Source organism: Ammodytes marinus (assembly GCF_949987685.1).
Source record: "Ammodytes marinus genome assembly, chromosome: 21".
Classification (NCBI taxonomy): domain Eukaryota; kingdom Metazoa; phylum Chordata; class Actinopteri; order Uranoscopiformes; family Ammodytidae; genus Ammodytes; species Ammodytes marinus.
In genome coordinates this window covers 11,851,675-11,869,735 of record NC_137225.1, presented here as the reverse complement: position 1 = coordinate 11,869,735, position 18,061 = coordinate 11,851,675, and the positions used below count along the sequence as shown (strand labels likewise).

Sequence of the window (18,061 nt, the reverse complement as noted above, 5' to 3'; positions counted from 1 at the left end):
ACACTCTGAAGGGACCACGAAGACATAACACAGGTTAGGGTGAAAGGAATGATGGGAGGGAGAGAAGGAAATAATGATTTGAAAGAATTCATGTTCCCTTAGTAGGCCTATATGGGTTTCTGTGATATCTTTAGCGGTTCTCTTCTAGCAATACATATACATTTTAATTGTTTTAATCTCAATAATTTCCTTTTACTAATTGGTGTTATTTGTTTACTTTAAACATTGTCGGTCATTTGAAGGTGCAGCCTCGTCATGCAGCTGGGTTAAACTCTAAATGTTAAGGTATTCAAATAATTAGAATTAGAATGGCCTAGTACATTTATTTCCATATTGTTTAAAATATATTGGATAGGTTCGTTCTCCTCTGATGTGCTGTGAGTCACTGCTTGCTGTTTCCCGCTTCATCGTCAGGGGTCGTGCCTCAACTGGGCAACAGTTATTCTCTTTAAACGGAGTCTCAGTCGACACACATCGACACACATCTTGATTCCCATTGTGTGAAGATCTTATCCATGATAGCAGGGTTGACTATTTCGGACCGAACGTATGAGATCCGATGAGTAAATTGAAATGAATACAATTATTTTAAGATTGTCTACTATATGAAAGGCGCTATTCATCCACACCGCAACAGCCAACTCTAAATTTAGGAACATTCTTTGAGCCTGCTGCAGAAAAATGCAGCTGGCCACTGTAAAGGTGTCCTGTACATCCAATACTAATTAGGTTCAAACGTTAAACTAAAAATAAAAAATATGTACTTATGATGAAGTAGGCATATTGTAGGCCAATATCACAGAGACTTTAGAAGACAAACGGCAATATCATAGGCAAAAGTCTACAAATAAAATAAAAAGTTCTTAACTTGTCGTTTTTATTAGAATAGACAGTCTGTTATTATACATAGAACAGAGTATAGAAATATGATTTCACAGTTGTCCTTGTAGCCTGAAGAGCTCCACCTCTGGCTAAGTGCGCACGGAGTGGGCGGTTTCAGAACCCACAGACGCACACACTTACACGTACACGCGCGCGCATGCACGCATATTATGGACTGCAACCTGCGGATTCCTGTTAGACTCACACACACAGCCTCTAGGAGTAGGTGACCGTCACTGAGACCACTTCAACTTTAAAGGGCGGCTTTTGTCAGTGCGCAACGTTGGAAAAACTTACATTTTGGAGGCAACACATCTGTTTAAGTAAAATGGCTTCATTCAGAAAACTTGTATTTCTTTCATTGGTGAACCTCTCATTAAACGGTGTCTTTTGACCGATTTAGAGCGCTCAGAATACATTTTCACATGGTGCACTTTATCCTGAAGCAGCACAGCGCGCTACGGGAATCAGCAATGAAAGCAGGACCGACACTATTTTGCGCATTTCTCTTTAGAAAGTATTTCAAATGGCTTGATACACGATAATTTTCTCGATTTTGATCTGTGGCTGGGACAGATTAACAGCGCACTCGCAAGGACTTTGGTTACCATTACGCGCATTTTTACTTTTGGATAGGCGACTGAAGCTCCAACCCAGACATACTTGGGACTCCGAAGAGGAAAGCGGGACAACACCATGACCAGCTGCTGGCTTGCCTTGCTGGGATTGTGGTGGAGCGCTTATTACTGCATGTTCCTGGTCGCGGGGAGTAATTATTCACTGGATGGAAACAACGAAGTGCACCCGGGTTTCATCCACCGGCGGCTGCGAACGCACGAGAAGAGGGAGATGCAGAAGGAGATCCTGTCCATCCTCGGGCTGCCGCACAGACCGAGACCGCATCTGTCACATGGAAAGTACAACTCTGCTCCCCTTTTCATGTTGGACTTATACAACACCATATCTAGCGAGGAGAAAAGCCATGTGGAAGGCATGCTGGACCGATATCAGTCCATGCAGACGACACAGAGTCCTCTGGCCACTTATCAAGAAACTGCTTTTCTAAATGATGCAGATATGGTGATGAGCTTCGTCAATCTTGGTAAGTAAATTTAAATTATTTTTCTCGGTCATTTTTGTGTATGCGTTATTGCGCTCCTGTGAGGTTGTTAGGACGAATAGAAAATCTCACTTTACAAGATTGAATTAAAAGTGAACAGGTGTTTGCCGAGGGTCGCTAGTAAGAATCGTTCACAACAAAACTGAGTTCATGGCCATATGTTTTTCTTCTTGTTATCAAGAAATTATGACTTGAGACTACTGCACATAATTTAATTTTCTATTATTGTTCATATTTGACCTATGTTGATGACACCTGCAGCTCATAGTTGACCCACTTTTTAATGTACTACTCGATCGCAGAACACAGGACACTAGCAGAAGACGCACGCAGTAATGGATCATGAACTAGCTCATTGTATGAACCACACAGAGGCCAGCTACTCCATCATCTCGTGTGTGGGTTGCAAATACTGATGAGGTTTATGTTGTATCGGAGGAATTTATTGTTGCAAGTTCCCTCTCCGGATTGGCTCTCCTCGGCTCATTTATATGACCGAAATTCTGTGGTCAGTCTTGCTGTGCAATCGACTCCATGATTTATGTCCCCGCGGGAAAAATAGCCCCAGTATCCTCAGCAAAGCATCAACCACCACCGCTGGTATTTGTATATTAAGGGCTATTCCTGCCTTTGACCTCCAGCGCAGGGAGTTGCGGTTTCTGTGCGTAAATTGCGTTGCATTGTTTGTGTTACCAAAGGAGATTTGTCTTTAATTAGCTCCAGTGGCGATAAAGAGGGACACTTTAATCATAACGAGTTTAGAACATAAAAGCCAAAAGGCCTTCCTTCCATTAGCAGCTCCAGTGTTTACTGGAAGACTCTAAACAGAGCGTCTTAAGATAAACAGAGGCGCTGCCAGAGTCGAACGCTGGTGGACATGGGAGCTTAAATCCAGATTGATTGTCATTCTCCTTGGGAACTAAGGGCATTGTCAGGATCCAGCCATGAGAACAGTGGGAATGTATCACTGAGTAAGAATCTCATGTTTTTTCTGACTGTAGCTTATTTTGAAACAGAAAGTATTTGAAATATTGTATATCTCACCTTTTATAAACCATTTAAGAATCACTCAGTACCACACATGAACTAGGATTTAGAACTGGGCCAAAAGGCTCATGCTTCTCTTCTTATTGGTCTTGTTCAGACAGAAGGAGGCCGTCGATTTGGTCTCAAATATCGAAGCCCCTCTGTTGGCTTCTGTGTGGGAGTGTGATGGTGGCTGCATGATGTTTGTGTGTCTGTGGTTTTGGTATTCCTGTGCTGTGTCAGTTTGGGTTTATACTCCTGTGTTGTTGCACATCTGGCTCTCTACTTTGATTAATCGTGTCCTGTGCATCTTTTGACGATTCCCTCAGATTTCTGTGGTGGCCAGGGGATTAGGTTGCCATCTCCTCCAGCCAGTCCTAACCGCCCTGAAGGAGGGACGGCTTCCTCTCTGAATGTGATTGTAATTAATGTTGGACAGGCCAAGGCTTTCCATCTGCTTTGCAAATAAAGCCTTGCACAACTACTGTGTGTCATCGCCATCCGATTAGTTTTTAATGTGTCTCTTGCTCGATTAGAGCGACTTAGAAAGCTATGGTAGAATCAGACATGAAATCCTCTGGGTGGTCTTTCTTGTTTCAAACCCGGCCTAAAAATCTGGATATCATGAGTGTGGCCAAAGTGAAACTACAAATTAGAATCAAGATCAATGAAAGGAAGAAAAGTGAAGAAGCCGAACAATCTGTCTAAAATGATATAAAAAAAACAGAGAGTAAGATCAACAGACAGAACCTGAAGCAGACTGATTAATTGAAAGGCAACTTCCTTGCCCAATCTGTTTCAGGGAAACGGATTCAAAGCAAAGAAGAGTGCAGCGACTCTGTTTGCATTGCTGATCTGATTTAAAGCTGGATTCACCTTTATACATTAGCAAATCCTCCTTGCATGTAGATGTAAAGATCTCAGACTTTAAAAGTTACTCATAGCAGATAAAACTATGACAGTGATTTAGTCTTCGACCTGAACTGATGTCTTTCACAGCCAGCTGCGGCAGTAGCACAGATAGAGAGCTCATTTTCTGTGGGTATTCTCTTGTGGCCTGGACAGATTTAAGAGCCCCTGCCTGCGTTACATCCAGTCTCAAGTGCGCACTCTGCAAACCATATGCCCCCCCACCCCCCACCACCACACCCCACACCCAACCCCCTCTGATTCATGCAAACCTCGTGTTCAGTCATTCATTCTTCTAAGCTTTCATCACTTGTTTAGAATGACCCATTGAGAGAAGGGAAAAAACTGAAGCAAGTGGTGGAAAACTTCAAATTAGGGGACAAGAAGCATATTTTCCAGCTGCTTTTTCATCTTCATTCCTAGAATAGCATGTTCATCACTGTTTGCCTTGCGGACGTCCCGCTTTCCACTGAGGTCTACTGAAGTGACATTGTGTGCTGAATGACTCATGCTGTGTGACATGCTAAAGCAGGGTCCTCGGGTAGTGGCAACAGTCACTGTTAAAGATTCCCTGTGGAGTATTTAGATCTCTAGAAGTGCTATGATGCGGTTTTGAGTGGGTGTCAGTTTGTTTTCCTTCTCGTTCACATGCACAAAGAAAGCATACGTATGCTATTAAACATTAATGAATAATGCCAATGCTTTATGAGGAAGGAAATACACTCGACATGTTTGTTAGACCTTAAGGATGTAATGATACAGTGCTTTTGGGTGAATAGCACTGAGTTCTAAACATGTTTTATGGCTTCTACACTCTTGTTGAATGTGAATTTTTTTATTTAGGCTTTAACATGTAGAAGTACTGACTTCTAACATGAAACCAAATCAAATTCAATCTAGAATAGGGAACAGAGCATACCTGAAGAAATGCATAAATGTACTGATTTAGTAATAAGAAGCATTATGTGTGCAGAAAATCCCAATAAAAGTCCCTCTGAGAAGACATTGTGTGAGGTTTTAAAGACATTTGAGTCTTTCATATTTATATTTTTGGAGAACTCAAGTTGAGACATATTTAGTGTAAAAAGGATGACCTACCGTATTGAAATGCTGTTCTCTGGTCACAAACCTTCTATCAATCTCTGACAGGGTCATATATTGTAGAGTGAGTGGGGAGACACTGACCAATATTGGTGATGTGATATCCCAGTGGAAAACAAATACTCCATACTCACTCAATTAACCAGGGAGGACATCTTGCTAAACAAATATCCATAGCCACCTTGAGGGCTATAATAGCAAGCGGGGTAATAGTTTCTATTCCTATCAGGTTTGGTTTTTGTGGTTGAGCTGTTACCTTGATGTTATGGTGAGTCAAGGATGCACAGAAATGGCTCTGGTTTTGCAGGTCAGAGCACAGGAACTCCAAATGTTGTTTCTGTGTCATCTGCATTTAACTGTGATGAGTTTGCTTTGCCGTTGCTCTCTCATGCCAGCCAGCCAGACAGGTGTGGAGGCCTTTCTAAGCATAGCTCGACTCAATGCAGCCAAAGCAGACACTGACTGTTTGTTTGCCTTACCACCATTTGCTGTTTAATTACTGGGTCTTACCATAATTATCGAGGAAAATCCAGCCAGCTTCTTTTTCTCTCAGTTTTAACTACCCTTTTGTGATTAGCTGGTAGCGTTTCGGTGGCTTTTTCCCACAGAGCAACAATCAGTTTTCCAATCTGCCTAAGACACATAAATAATGTGGCCTATTTTAAAACTTTCCAGTAGTTGCAATATTACAAAAAATATTTTATGCCTTTGTGGACATCCTCCCGTCTGTCATCATGGCTATCATCCTTTTCTTCTTCTCCTCTCTCCTCTCCCTTTTTGCACACCCCATTGAATGGCAATAGCTGAGCTGTCACTAGAACTCTTACCTAAATCAACACCTACGTTTTCTACTAACCTCCCGCACTTCGAAGGGAAACAAGCCAGAAGCTTTAAGAAGTGGGTTTTCTGGAGATTAGCCGGGTCCAGACAGTCTTGGGGTCATTCTGAGATTGCCCTTATTAAATGGCTGTTTTCCTTGTCTTATGATGTCTGGCTGCATTTCTCAGTGCTTAAGCCCAGGTAAGCTACTTCTTTTGCAGCGAAACGTGTCCCAAAGTCCCTGCATGATCAAATAATTAGTTGGCTTGAATCAAAGAATCAATTGTTTGATGCAGAAAAGAGCTTTGGAAATATTTTACTAAACTGTCTTGAAACACTTCCTGCAAAGCCTCAGAAACCAGAGCAGAACACAAGACCACCCGTCCCTTCACCTCAACTTCAAGCATACCGTAAACAGTATTAGCCAGAAGTGACGTGAGGAATTCAAGATATGCTGCAGCCAAATAAAGGATATTTTCTGAGACATAAACTTGGCAGTTGCAACCTTCCTAGGATGGTGAGAAAGATTACATGAACACACTACAAACTTGTGACTGTTTTCATATGTTTACAGTATTAGATATTTGACTGCTGCTATACCTTCACTTGAACTTGCAGGGATGTTAAAGAACGGCCCAAGACATACAAATAATTCTGCTTATTTAGTTACAGTGTTTTAAAGTGCTTCCTTTTACTCATGTTTGAATTGTGTTGGTTGTTAAGCTCTTTGGCAGAACACACAGTTGAACCAAGAAACAAACGGCTGATGGGATAAACGGCTCAAATTAACCAGATGATGTCTTTATCAATCCAGCTTTATGTCTGTCATAAAATATAAGGTGTTACAGGACAACTCAATTCACCCTCTGAGTTGTTTCTACAGGCCATATAGTGTTAATGAGTGTGCGTGTCTCTTTACAGTATCGGCCTTAGCAGTTGGAGAAATTGACGCTGCAAACCGTTTGCTTCGTGTGTATATATAGATGGAGATGTAGACACCAGGCCGGTCGACCCAAGGGTCAGCAGATAACCATTTATAAGAGAGCATTCCATTTACACTTGAAGTCATCTCTGTCACACACTTTGCTTTTAACACCCCTCTCTGCACACACACTAGCACACACAAACACACACACACACTCCTCTGCTCCTTCGCCCACCCACCCTGATGATATCTCTCCCTCTCACGCCATAACTCTCCGTCTTAACAAGATGGCAGCTGAGAACGAGACTAAGTACAAAGATTACACATTTTGCCTTGTTTTTTCTCTCAGTCTTATTTCCTCTCCCCCGTCATTTCTCTCGTCTTCATTGGACATTCCAGTTCAGAGTGATAGTGGCGTGGGATGGATGAGTGTGACGAGATAAGGAGATGAAGTGAGGCACACTCGCGGCTGGTAACTATCTATCGAACTGAGCAGATAACCCCTTGCAGAACATCTGATTAGGGCCCGCTGCTCCCATTTATCACCTCTACGTGCAGGCATGGAGGAATTTGCTCTCTTTGCTCTGCCGTGCCTCTAGGAGGAAGGGGCTGTGCTTCACCTTCCGCTCACACATTTGTTGTTATCTCTCTATCTGTCTGTCTTTAGACCATGTTTGCTCTTTCGCTCTGCCATGGATCAAATTAATGCTGTACTTTATCTTGCTACATTTCCTTGATTTCAACCGCCTGGAAAAACCTCAAAGTGTCTTGACCACATGCTGTGCAACAAGGAGCAGCTGATCAGAAACATGTTGATTTTGGCGTCCGCCAGGAGCTCATATAAACCGACAGCACATGATATATATGACTCTCGGTCTGGTTTTAAACAAATTGATTATAGTATTGGTTTCACTGGGGTCCGATTACTCAAATGCAGTTTTAAATGTTTTACCTGCCCCCCGAAATATGGATTATAGCATGAAAAGGCACCATTGAAAGATATTGAAGTCTGGCGCAAAATGGTAGTTTATGGCAAAGTTGGAACAGAAATATTCATATTTGCCAGTTAGGACAATGATGACTATTCACTTTGACTTGTTATTGTGCTCTGAAAGCTTTTTACAAATTTGCAGTTGTAGTCTTGCATGTTTATGATGTTGTATGTGCGTCTGTAGGTATGTGCTTAAAATGGGCAGAAACAAGGAGGGAGTGTGTATGTTTACTCTTGCATCGCTCTTTCCTGCTTAAAGTGCCGTAAAGCTGTCAGCCTTTTGTCTTGAGTTTAACTGTCCATGAGGAGGCTACATAGAGGAGATGATTAACCTAGAATTAGAGTGTGTGTGTGTGTGTGTGTGTGTGTGTGTGTGTGTGTGTGTGTGTGTGTGTGTGTGTGTGTGTGTGTGTGTGTGTGTGTGTGTGTGTGCTCATGCAAGGCTGTGTTTGTATACACAAAGTTTATGTATGTGAAATAGAGGGACAAAGAAGTAAACCAAGAGGCAAAGATGCAAACAAATTTGTCTCTTTGTTTTGTTTCCTGCATTTTTGGTTCATGCGATTTTCTGTGTTTCTTGCTCCAAATAAAACCAAAACCACAAAATGCATTCTGTTGAAAGTTAAAAACACCTGCTGCCTGCGCTTTTAGTTTAAAGTGATTAGATTTGAAATGACTGTAAGAACAAAATAAAGGAGGCCTCAGGATAGAGGACAATGTGGATGCCAAATATTGTCACAATCTGTTATTTTGATGTGAAACAGCTGGAAATCAAAACACATACTGCTTGAACTCGAATTCATATTTTGGGTTATGTATTTGTCACTGTAAATACATCTTAAATTATGCAGATATCAGTGGGGAATACTAAGGCTTTTGATTGCAAATACCATATTTCTACTATTTTTTTTCTACTTTTTCAATAAAAACTTGGAGGTATGCAAAATATAATGCAAAAGTTAAAAATGTGTAATTGGGACATGAAAGACAAATCCTTAGGAAAGGTTGCCCTGGTCTTGGGAACCACTGCTTTCCCATAAGAACACATAACACTTTTCCTAGCATTTGTTTCTTTTTGCTCATTGTCACTATTGACTTAATGGTATTTCATGCGTTTCCCTCCTCAAAGGACTTGTTCATTGTTTAAATCTGTATGATGATACATTAGATGACACAGTTCAAGACGCAAGTTTTTCCATTTGACACATATTAATATGTCTTATTATATGTCTGGAATTTCGGGTCCACTCCAGTGTTAAAAAAGGTTGTGAACCACAGAACTTTGAATCGCCCTGTCCTTGTGTGCCTACTGCCTAGTAAACTCCCCTATTATCATAATGATCTCTCCGTTTGCTCTGCCGGAGAGACTCGTTCTTGTAACGGAGATGACTGTAGCCGTCAGGAATGGCGTAAATGTCAGGGTAAACATTCCTGTTGTCACATACTTCTGTGAAGCCACCAAGAACCTTCATGGATTTATCTCTAGTAAATACAATTTGCAGAGGAAGAGAGTAAGGAGAGGAAGAAAGAAAAGAAAAAGGGCACACCCAGAGGATGCTTGAGGGGTGAGAGACTCTGGGACAGATTAGAGGAGATTTAAAGCCTTTGGTGACCTTCAAGGAGCAGAGGAAGGGGGGTGTAAGTTTGGGTTTGTCTGGGAACTGCATTTACACATTTATGCATACACAAATGTCTTCTTGTTTATTTAAGTGAAACTTGAGGATATTTTATAGCCAGGACAATTATGAACATGGTGGGAATCCTTTTTTAGCCATTCTTACGGCATGTCGGTCAGCTTGTCCAACACTTTAGTCCAGTTCGAAATATCTCCTACACTTTTGGATGGAATGTCATGAAATGTATACAGACATTCATGTTTTCAAAGGATAACACCTGCTTACATTTGTAATCAACTGACTTTTCTTTTTGCCCCACCATCAAACTTGACAAGTATTAGGTACAGATGTTTGTGTTCCGCTTAGGACGAATTGCAAGTTGCAGCAGCTTTGGTGATCCATTGACTTTTCAACTGGCGTGTGTATCAGGTTAAAAATAAAATGTGTCCAGTACTTTAGTTTTAAACAAAATACCTTCAAAACTGATGACATAAACATCAGCCTCAGCTTTTCTTTGTGGTTAGTGCTAATTAGTCAAATGTAGCATGTTAACATACTAAACTTAGACTTTATAAGTGCTTAGCACCAGCATGTTAGCATTGTCATTGTGAATTTATTAGTATGCCAACATAAGCATTCACCTGTAAGCACCACTGGGCCTAAGCACAGCCTCTTGGCTCATTTGCTATTATCAGGATGTGGCTTTAACTCAAATGTTTTTGAGGAACCAACTTCCACATAACCAACTTGTTTTTGTCCATGAAGTGATATTTCTTTATGATATATTTCCAGTATTTCTTTTTTTGAAAGGTTTTTAAGTCAGCAATATTGAAGTCTTTTGCACCTGTGCTGGGAAAAGATGGTTTGGCCAGTAATTATTTCTAACTTACACACTGACCTAGAAACATTAGGTAGAATAGTAGAAGAAGAATATATGTTTATTTGACAGTGATAAGTGTGTTATGGTTGAGTTTTCCTCAAAGGTCGGGATCAGGGGTAAGGAAATAAATGCAGTTGAAATCCAGACATGTGTGACTTGGCTTGTGTGTGTCTGCACTGATTACATGGATTAATGTACAACAAGAACTTTCACCTCATTATACAAAAAGTGTTCACCAAATACTGGTGTCACTGAATATGCTCCTCTGCCCCTTGCATGTTCCCTGGCTGGTCATCTCTCTAAAGAGGACGTGCCTGAAACAACAACCGAGGGCCCACAGTGAGAAAAGGGCCCCACATGAGCGCAGATGCTCCTGACCCTCCTAAGCAAGTAGCCTCTCTTTCAACATCGCTGCCACTGACAAATTTACGAGCCCTAGGCTGACCTACGGTCTGACTTTCCAAACATGATACTGACAGGAAAACAGTTGGAGGTTGGAGGAATCGAGGGAGGCAGGGATAAAGAGAAAGACAAAGAAAGAGTCACTTAACAGCATAAAAAATATGCTATGGTTATTTTTTCTCAAAATATTTGTATAGCTTTTTTGCCTTCCTAGATAGATGCAAAGATGAATAGAAGATGCATTGGGAGAGGGGGGAACATTTGCAACAAAGGTCACCAGCTTGAATCGAACTGGCGATTTAATGGCATGCGCTGTAATCACTTGACTACCATGGCGCTCCTTATTTTCCTGTTTGACTATTGATTGTTGAGCAAGTTTTGCCTATAAGGAATTGTGTACAAATGTTTATCATTTCCATTAAACTGTCCCAATTCATTACATTATTCTTTTCAAAAAGAAAGAGAGAGTTGAGAGAAGGACAGTCAGGTGAGAAAGAAATAAGATAAAGGAAAATGGGATTATTTGTATTTAAGTGGGTACAACAGTAACACTAATATTGTCCAGAGATTATGGCGTTGCCGTCCTTAAAGCTACCGAGAAAATAAATGTATCCACTTCCATTGCTTTTAGGCTTTCTGGATAAAAGGATCTTATCACTAAGGATGTGCAAGGGAAACTCTACCCAGTCTTTCCTCCTGTATAGGAACTTTCCACACATCTGAGAAGCCGGTCTCCTGCACACCTTATGTGACTGATTGTTTTAAAAGTCCAGTATAAATCCTTTTCCCATTTTTAGTTATGTGCATCAACAGTTTCTCACAAAAGTCTACAATCATCTGCTGTCTTAACCCAGTTGCCAGTAGTAGTTTGTTAATTACAGTCTTATTTTTGTAGTCTTATTATTATATCTGGAATTTTAGCATTGGGCCACCAATTTTATATTTTTTATAAGACCAAAGCAAGAAACAGAAGCAGACTATTGTTGTTACTATTGCTGAAACTTTCCCCATACTTACCCAAAGTTTTTAAAACATGTTGGACTGACCTTGTGTTTCGTGCACTGGATTGAGAAGAGTATTTAGGGAACACTTCCCACTGGTTCCCCCTTTACTGGACAACAACACATTCATTTTGAAAGGTATGGTAGTTTGGATGTGCATTTCTGGCTTTTTGCAAAAACTTAAATAACCTGAAGGAAGCCAACATCTCTACACTTTCATCTCTCCAATATTGCGCTGACATCGTGGACAGATGTATTATTAGCAACATTGATTATTTTTCTCTAGGACCACCTGCTTTTTGAATATCCAGGTATCCAGTTACCGTCGCTGTTTTTGGAGCTGTACCTCAGTGTAAAACAAGCAGTAGGTCTTACATGTTAGTCAGCCCAGGGGGGAGATTGAAACTGGCCCAGACTGATTTATCAGTGGATCTTATGCTATGCCTCTAAGCTGCTGAAATGCGTTGTGGTCAAACAAACTTTCTAAAGGGAATTGCACTGAGGCTAGACTGTCTTCATGACAGAGCGAGTGGAGGGAAAAGAAAGGCAGACAGAGAAGTGAGGATAGGGAGATATAGTGTTAGAGAGGGAAGAAGTGTGGAGAGGCAGATATGGAAGAGAAAGAGAAGTGTTCATGGTGAGAAGGAGGGAAAATAGAAGACCAAACAGCATCACAGAGTATACCTTGTGGCTGTGGAATGCAAAAGCCACCAATATTTTGACTTCTCCTTTTCAAACAGCTGCGTTTCCCTTTTTCAAAGATATTTTTTCCTTATATATCGGATCCCTCAGGAGAGATCCATCTCTTGGCCCTGACACTGGCTTCCTCCTCTAAATCTGGGTCCAGACCGAACTAGCTCTCTCTCTCACACACACACACACACACACACACACACACACACACACACACACACACACACACACACACATGCACACCTGCTGCCCAAAAGCAGACGTTAAACACGGATCACTATAACAGGCCTCTTTACTGCCTGTCCTGTGGCATGTTGACACAGGCACATGAACACATAATATGTAAAAATATGTGCAATCTGACAAATAAAGGCACAAACATAGACAGGGACGAAAACAACTTCCCATAAAGTAACCTGAATATAAGCAGCCCACTTAGGTAGTAGATCTACTAAGACTATCACACATGCCTGTGAGATCAGTCTTGAGATGGCTTTTCACAAAGCCTGACAGGACATTAAGAAGGAATTATTGACGAACATTATCCTTGTATTGACACAGCATAAATAAAATGAGGCCTAAACTCATAGAAATGTTTTGCTTTGCTGAACATGGACTCCATCAAAAACCATGGGAATACATCTCTGTTGTGCTGAATGGTGGCAAATCTCTAAAGCAGTCAAGGGAGCTGTTTCTCAGAGTTTCTGAGGTCATGACCCCAGAGGAAAGCAGAAAGTAGCAATCATTTTTCACATGAATCGCAGAGAAAATAGAGCCGAACATCCAAGGACAGAAACTCTTGTAGGGATAAGGAACAAAATCTGATGTTTCTGTTCAAAAACAACGCTCAATCCCCCTGTACTCTGATTTCCGCAATAAATACTGAGAGTCTTAGAAAACTATTATGGGTCCACTTGTTATCCTACATTTTGGGGATTTCATTTTGTTTTAACCAAATAGACATAAATCCTTGATATATTTGCAGCAACTGTTATTTTTTAGCAGAGAATTGTGGACCCAGTCAAACCCTCCTCTGCTGGCGATCCAAAATGTTTTTCCCTGTATCCTATAGCAACCCAACGACAGCAAATCCTGTAAATCTGAACAACTCTAAACAATGTTTCCTTTAGGGTGCGTGCAACTTATGACGAAATGAATGATTCTGGTTTAGCATTGTTGTTGTTAGTCATATAAGTTAGATGGTGAAGTGTTTAGTGTCACTGGTTTTGTTTATGACTGCAGTGTTTGGTTGTGTTTATTTTCTTGTTTGTGTCTAAAAGAAACAGCCAGTAGTGTTTCTGCCAAATCGTCCCAGAAAGAAAAAAGATGTTGGAGAATGGATTCATACCACAACCTAGCAGAGATCTTATGCTTTTACCCAAAGAACACTACAATCTGAGTCCTTTCAGTTTTCATTTTTTTTCTTCAAATTTAAGTCCACCAATCATGCTCTGACCAAAGTAACAGGATCTATATTTAAATCCTTATTTAAATAAGGATCCTTGGAAAATGGGAAAGGATTGTAAAGAGTAAAAATAACTAATTACATTCACTCCCCTCTTAGTAATTGAGTAGCTTTTTACTGAACATGGATTTGTGCCGTATTGTGTAGTACCACTGTGTAGTATCGCTGTGCAACGTAGTAATTTGGCTGCTCCATCCATATGACCAAGTCTTGTGTGAGGACCGCAGAAATAAGTTGAAGCAAAGAGTAGGCCACCGTTAGTCTGACCAGAGGCTGTTGTGACAGCTGCTCTACTGTAGAATTAAATTTGTATTAACATCCCATAAAGTGGTTAAAAAAGATTTTCTGTCTTGTTTGTTTTCCTGCTCATTTCTTTCCTAACTGCTTAGAATTTCTTTATAAATGTGAAGAAGATGTTACACCGTCTTTTGTTGACAGTTCATTGGCTCATATTGGCGCCAATGAAACGGACACTTGTTTTTATAGGGGCTTTTGGGAAATTGCAACTAGTCATTAATGTCAGTGAGTGTTTCTCTGTGGCCATTTAGACTTGTAAGTGCTCTAACAGACACAAATGATGAATAAAGATTGATTACAGACAAGGGTGTAAAGGTTGAATGTGTATATGCACTCATAATGTTTCCTCCCTTACATACATTTGTTTTATAAATCCTATGAGGATCCCGATTCTTCCCTCAAAACTTCGGTCTCCCCAAATTTGCGAAATACAAGCTGCAATTGCAACATGAGACTTTAAAATATGTTTTTAAGTATTATCAAATCAAATCGGGTTTATTTATATAGCCCAATATCATAAATAGCCATTAGCCTCAGTGGGCTTTAGAGTCTGTACGCAATATTATTATTCAATTATTTTTATTGGTTTTATTCTTTTGAGAACAACCAAGAAACACAAACATAAACAATATCCCCACAACATCCAGAACACCCAACCTGGAGACTGGCGAGCACAGACAAACAAGTACCACAATATAAACACGAATATACAGAGGTAAAGTATGTTATTCTAGTTTTACAATAGACACTCGACGTGGACAGAAAAAAAATAGGCAAAGAAAATAATAGGCAATATTACTTATACATTTTAGAAGAGGCACAGATAGTCCTCAAATGTTACTGTTTACAGTGTAGACATTGTTATAATAGTCAAGGAAGGGTTACCATACTTTATGGAATTGATTTACCCACGTGAAGTATACCTGAGCTTTTTCAGCTTCGAGTGAGCCGAAAATGTCTCAAATATCTTGTCCCAAAATTGCCTCATCTTTGGGCATGCCCAAAATTAGTGAAAGAGAGTTGCCGGTTCCGGTTACGCCGTTGACAGGTTGGATCCAACTTGGATTTAGCAAGTCCGTTCCTCGACAGGGGAAGTCCTGTGCACAATTTGAAATAGGATAACGCTATGTCTGTCCGTACACAATATGACACCCGCTGCCCTTAGACCATAAGTTTGACTGAGGAAAAACTCCCAGCAAAAAAAAAACGTTACCGGTTGTGATATGATGACAGATTTGCTTGACAAATCAGGATCAACAGAATTGCTTGCACTGCCTGTAATTAAAACTTGAGCGCTGGACTGTACTCACAGTGCCCCTAAAGATCCGGACCTAGGCACGATTGCTTCTTGCCAATACATCACCGCTTCTTAATATGCACAGGTTTGGGAATTGGATCATTAGCATCTGTACTGTGATCCACACCTCTCCAAACTGTGCTAGGGCCGTGGAAGTGTACCTTGCTGGAGTACGCAACGGGGCACTGACACTGGTCGAATGAACTAGACTTTAGTGGGCAAACGTATTTGGGCACAGTACATATGGACTAGTGTGAGTGTGCCCTTAGATTTTTATAACGTCTTTCATGAAATCCAAGGACTTTATGCTACATGACATAACCTTGCTTTGTTAATTTACCTAGAACAAAAACATTTACATACCCTTGTTGTTAAATGCCCCCTATATGGCCAAAATCTTAATCCTAAATAATAGTTCTTGAAGAGATGGAATAAAATCTCCTATTGACACACAGGTATGACATATCTAGAGGCCTGTTGGAGGCTCAACAGAGAGCTGATGACTGCTACCACTCAGCGGTCAGTCCATCGATGGATAATACTGATACTACATGGTCCAACAGCCATACCTCGGAATCTATCTGTTAGCAAAGCCCCAGCAATTACAGCAAATTATCCGTCTACCCTCGGGGGTTGGGCACACACACACACACACACGCACGCACGCGCGCACGCGCGCACGCACACACACACACACAAACCCAAACATATTGAGTTCCAGCTAAAAATCTCAAAACGACAAAGGATAGATGTGTGTCCAGACCTCTTTGTATCATCTTGTACGGAATGTAGCACAGTGCTGATAGAGGTTGGGGTGGGATGGGGTGGGGGGATAACAAAAATCCAATTCTCGTAGTCTTATCCCCTTCTGTGGATGTGTGTGAGTTTGTGTGTGAGTACTGGAAAAGAACACCTGACATCATGTGTAAAGGTTTTCGATGGGTCTCTAAAAAAAGTATTATAGAGGATGCTGGCTGAAGAAAAATTTGATTATACGGTTCAAATGGGGCCTTTTTTTTTGGAGATGCCTGTCCAGTGAGGTCATTATGTACTCTAACCTGTAGGAGGTCATGGAAGAAGAGCAGGCTGGATGGATATCCAGGCCACTGATGTGTGTGTGGTGTGCGTGTGTGTGTGTCTACGCATCTTAAAATTCTGTACCTATAAAATTAACATATTTCCAACAGAATATAAAGACAGGATCTTAACAGTAACGTTAATGCATGGCATTTCCCAGACGATAATGATATCGATGATGATTTTGCTCATGCTAACTACTGTGCCAGGCTTTTCTTTGTTTATTCCAAAGAAACATGCTTGAAGCATAAAACGCATCACTTCCTGTGCACCAGAGGAATTTACCAAGAAAAGAGACATGTTGTTTTAAGCCGTCAATGTAAAATCTGTCATGGACCCGCTGTGGATCAAATCACTGATTTCCTGTAATATATAAAATGTATTTATCTAAAATTGTTTCAGAATGTTTGAAATATTTTATATTTGAATTTGTGCTTGGCTTGCAGAGCATTTAACACATTTCTTGGATGTTCTCAGCTGTCTGTCAGGAATATGCGTTAAAATCATTTCTTCTGGACACTGGGAGAAAAGCAGAAAGCTTTTGGATGCTGTTCTCTGTTTCTGCTAATGGGGCTTGACAGTCTGCAAAAGGACGGGTCTGACTGCGTTATATCCTCGCTATGGACGGATCCTTCTGCTGCCCTGAATCCTCACACCACTGACCCATGATGGGACCTATGTGTGCATCACAAAGTTTGTGTGGGAATGTTAGTGGAAGCCCCTCCATTCTCTTTTTCCCTAATGTGTGGTGGGATCCTTTAATGCAAGTGTGTGCTTTTAACTCTTTGCTTTGAAATTTACATCTGTACGATGCACATGGCAGTGCCTATATGCATGTAACTATGCTGCAAGCATGTGTATAAGGCGCCCTTTAATGAAATTTCGAAGTGTGTGTTCGTGCTTGTGTGCCTACATTCGTCGCACATAAACTCTCGCTCTTGCCAGCGGCCCTTGACTGGTCCTGTGGCGCTCAGTGTGTCGGCTTTGATGCTGGGTCAGGGGAGATCAGAGCACAGGATGACTCCAAAGACACACACACACACACACACACACACACACACACACACACACACACACACACACACACACACACACACACACACACCCACACACACACGCTTGATCAGTTAATGACGACTCCCAGCAGACCCGAAGCCCCTTCGTCCATACCTCGACCCCAGGAGCTGCCTTGCCAGCTGCCTGACTACAAAGAGAAAAAGCTTCTGGTGGCAGCCAAGCATAGTGGCAACACCTTAGGCAGCTCACACCACTGCTGTGTTTTTGTGTGTGTGTACTGTGCTGCACTGCTGTGCAAAACTCAAAAGCTTTCCCTATGTTTTACCTTTCCAAACTGCATCGATGCCATAGGTTTAGGGTTGCAAAATTCCGGGAATTTTCAAAGTTGGAAACTTTCCATGGGAATTAACTGGGATTTATGGGAATTAACGGGAATAAACGGGAATTGACTAAATTCAAAGCAACCCGAATGCACTAAATTCTCCTACTATGTTATTTCAGTCCAGGCAGTTTTTTTCAACTAAGTTTTAATATATTTATGAA

At 41.0% G+C, this 18,061-nt stretch overlaps 1 protein-coding gene across 1 annotated transcript in view; it reads left to right on the top strand.

Moving 5' to 3' along the window:
* Positions 1-1,578: 1,578 nt before the first annotated feature.
* bmp6 (bone morphogenetic protein 6) overlaps positions 1,579-18,061 on the top strand; it is a gene marked incomplete at both ends in the record, with an annotated part of 45,765 nt that continues 29,282 nt past the window's right edge. The window contains one exon of the mRNA XM_080050515.1: positions 1,579-1,984. Coding sequence (XP_079906641.1) covers positions 1,579-1,984 — 406 coding nt within the window. The remainder of the gene's footprint in view (positions 1,985-18,061) is intronic.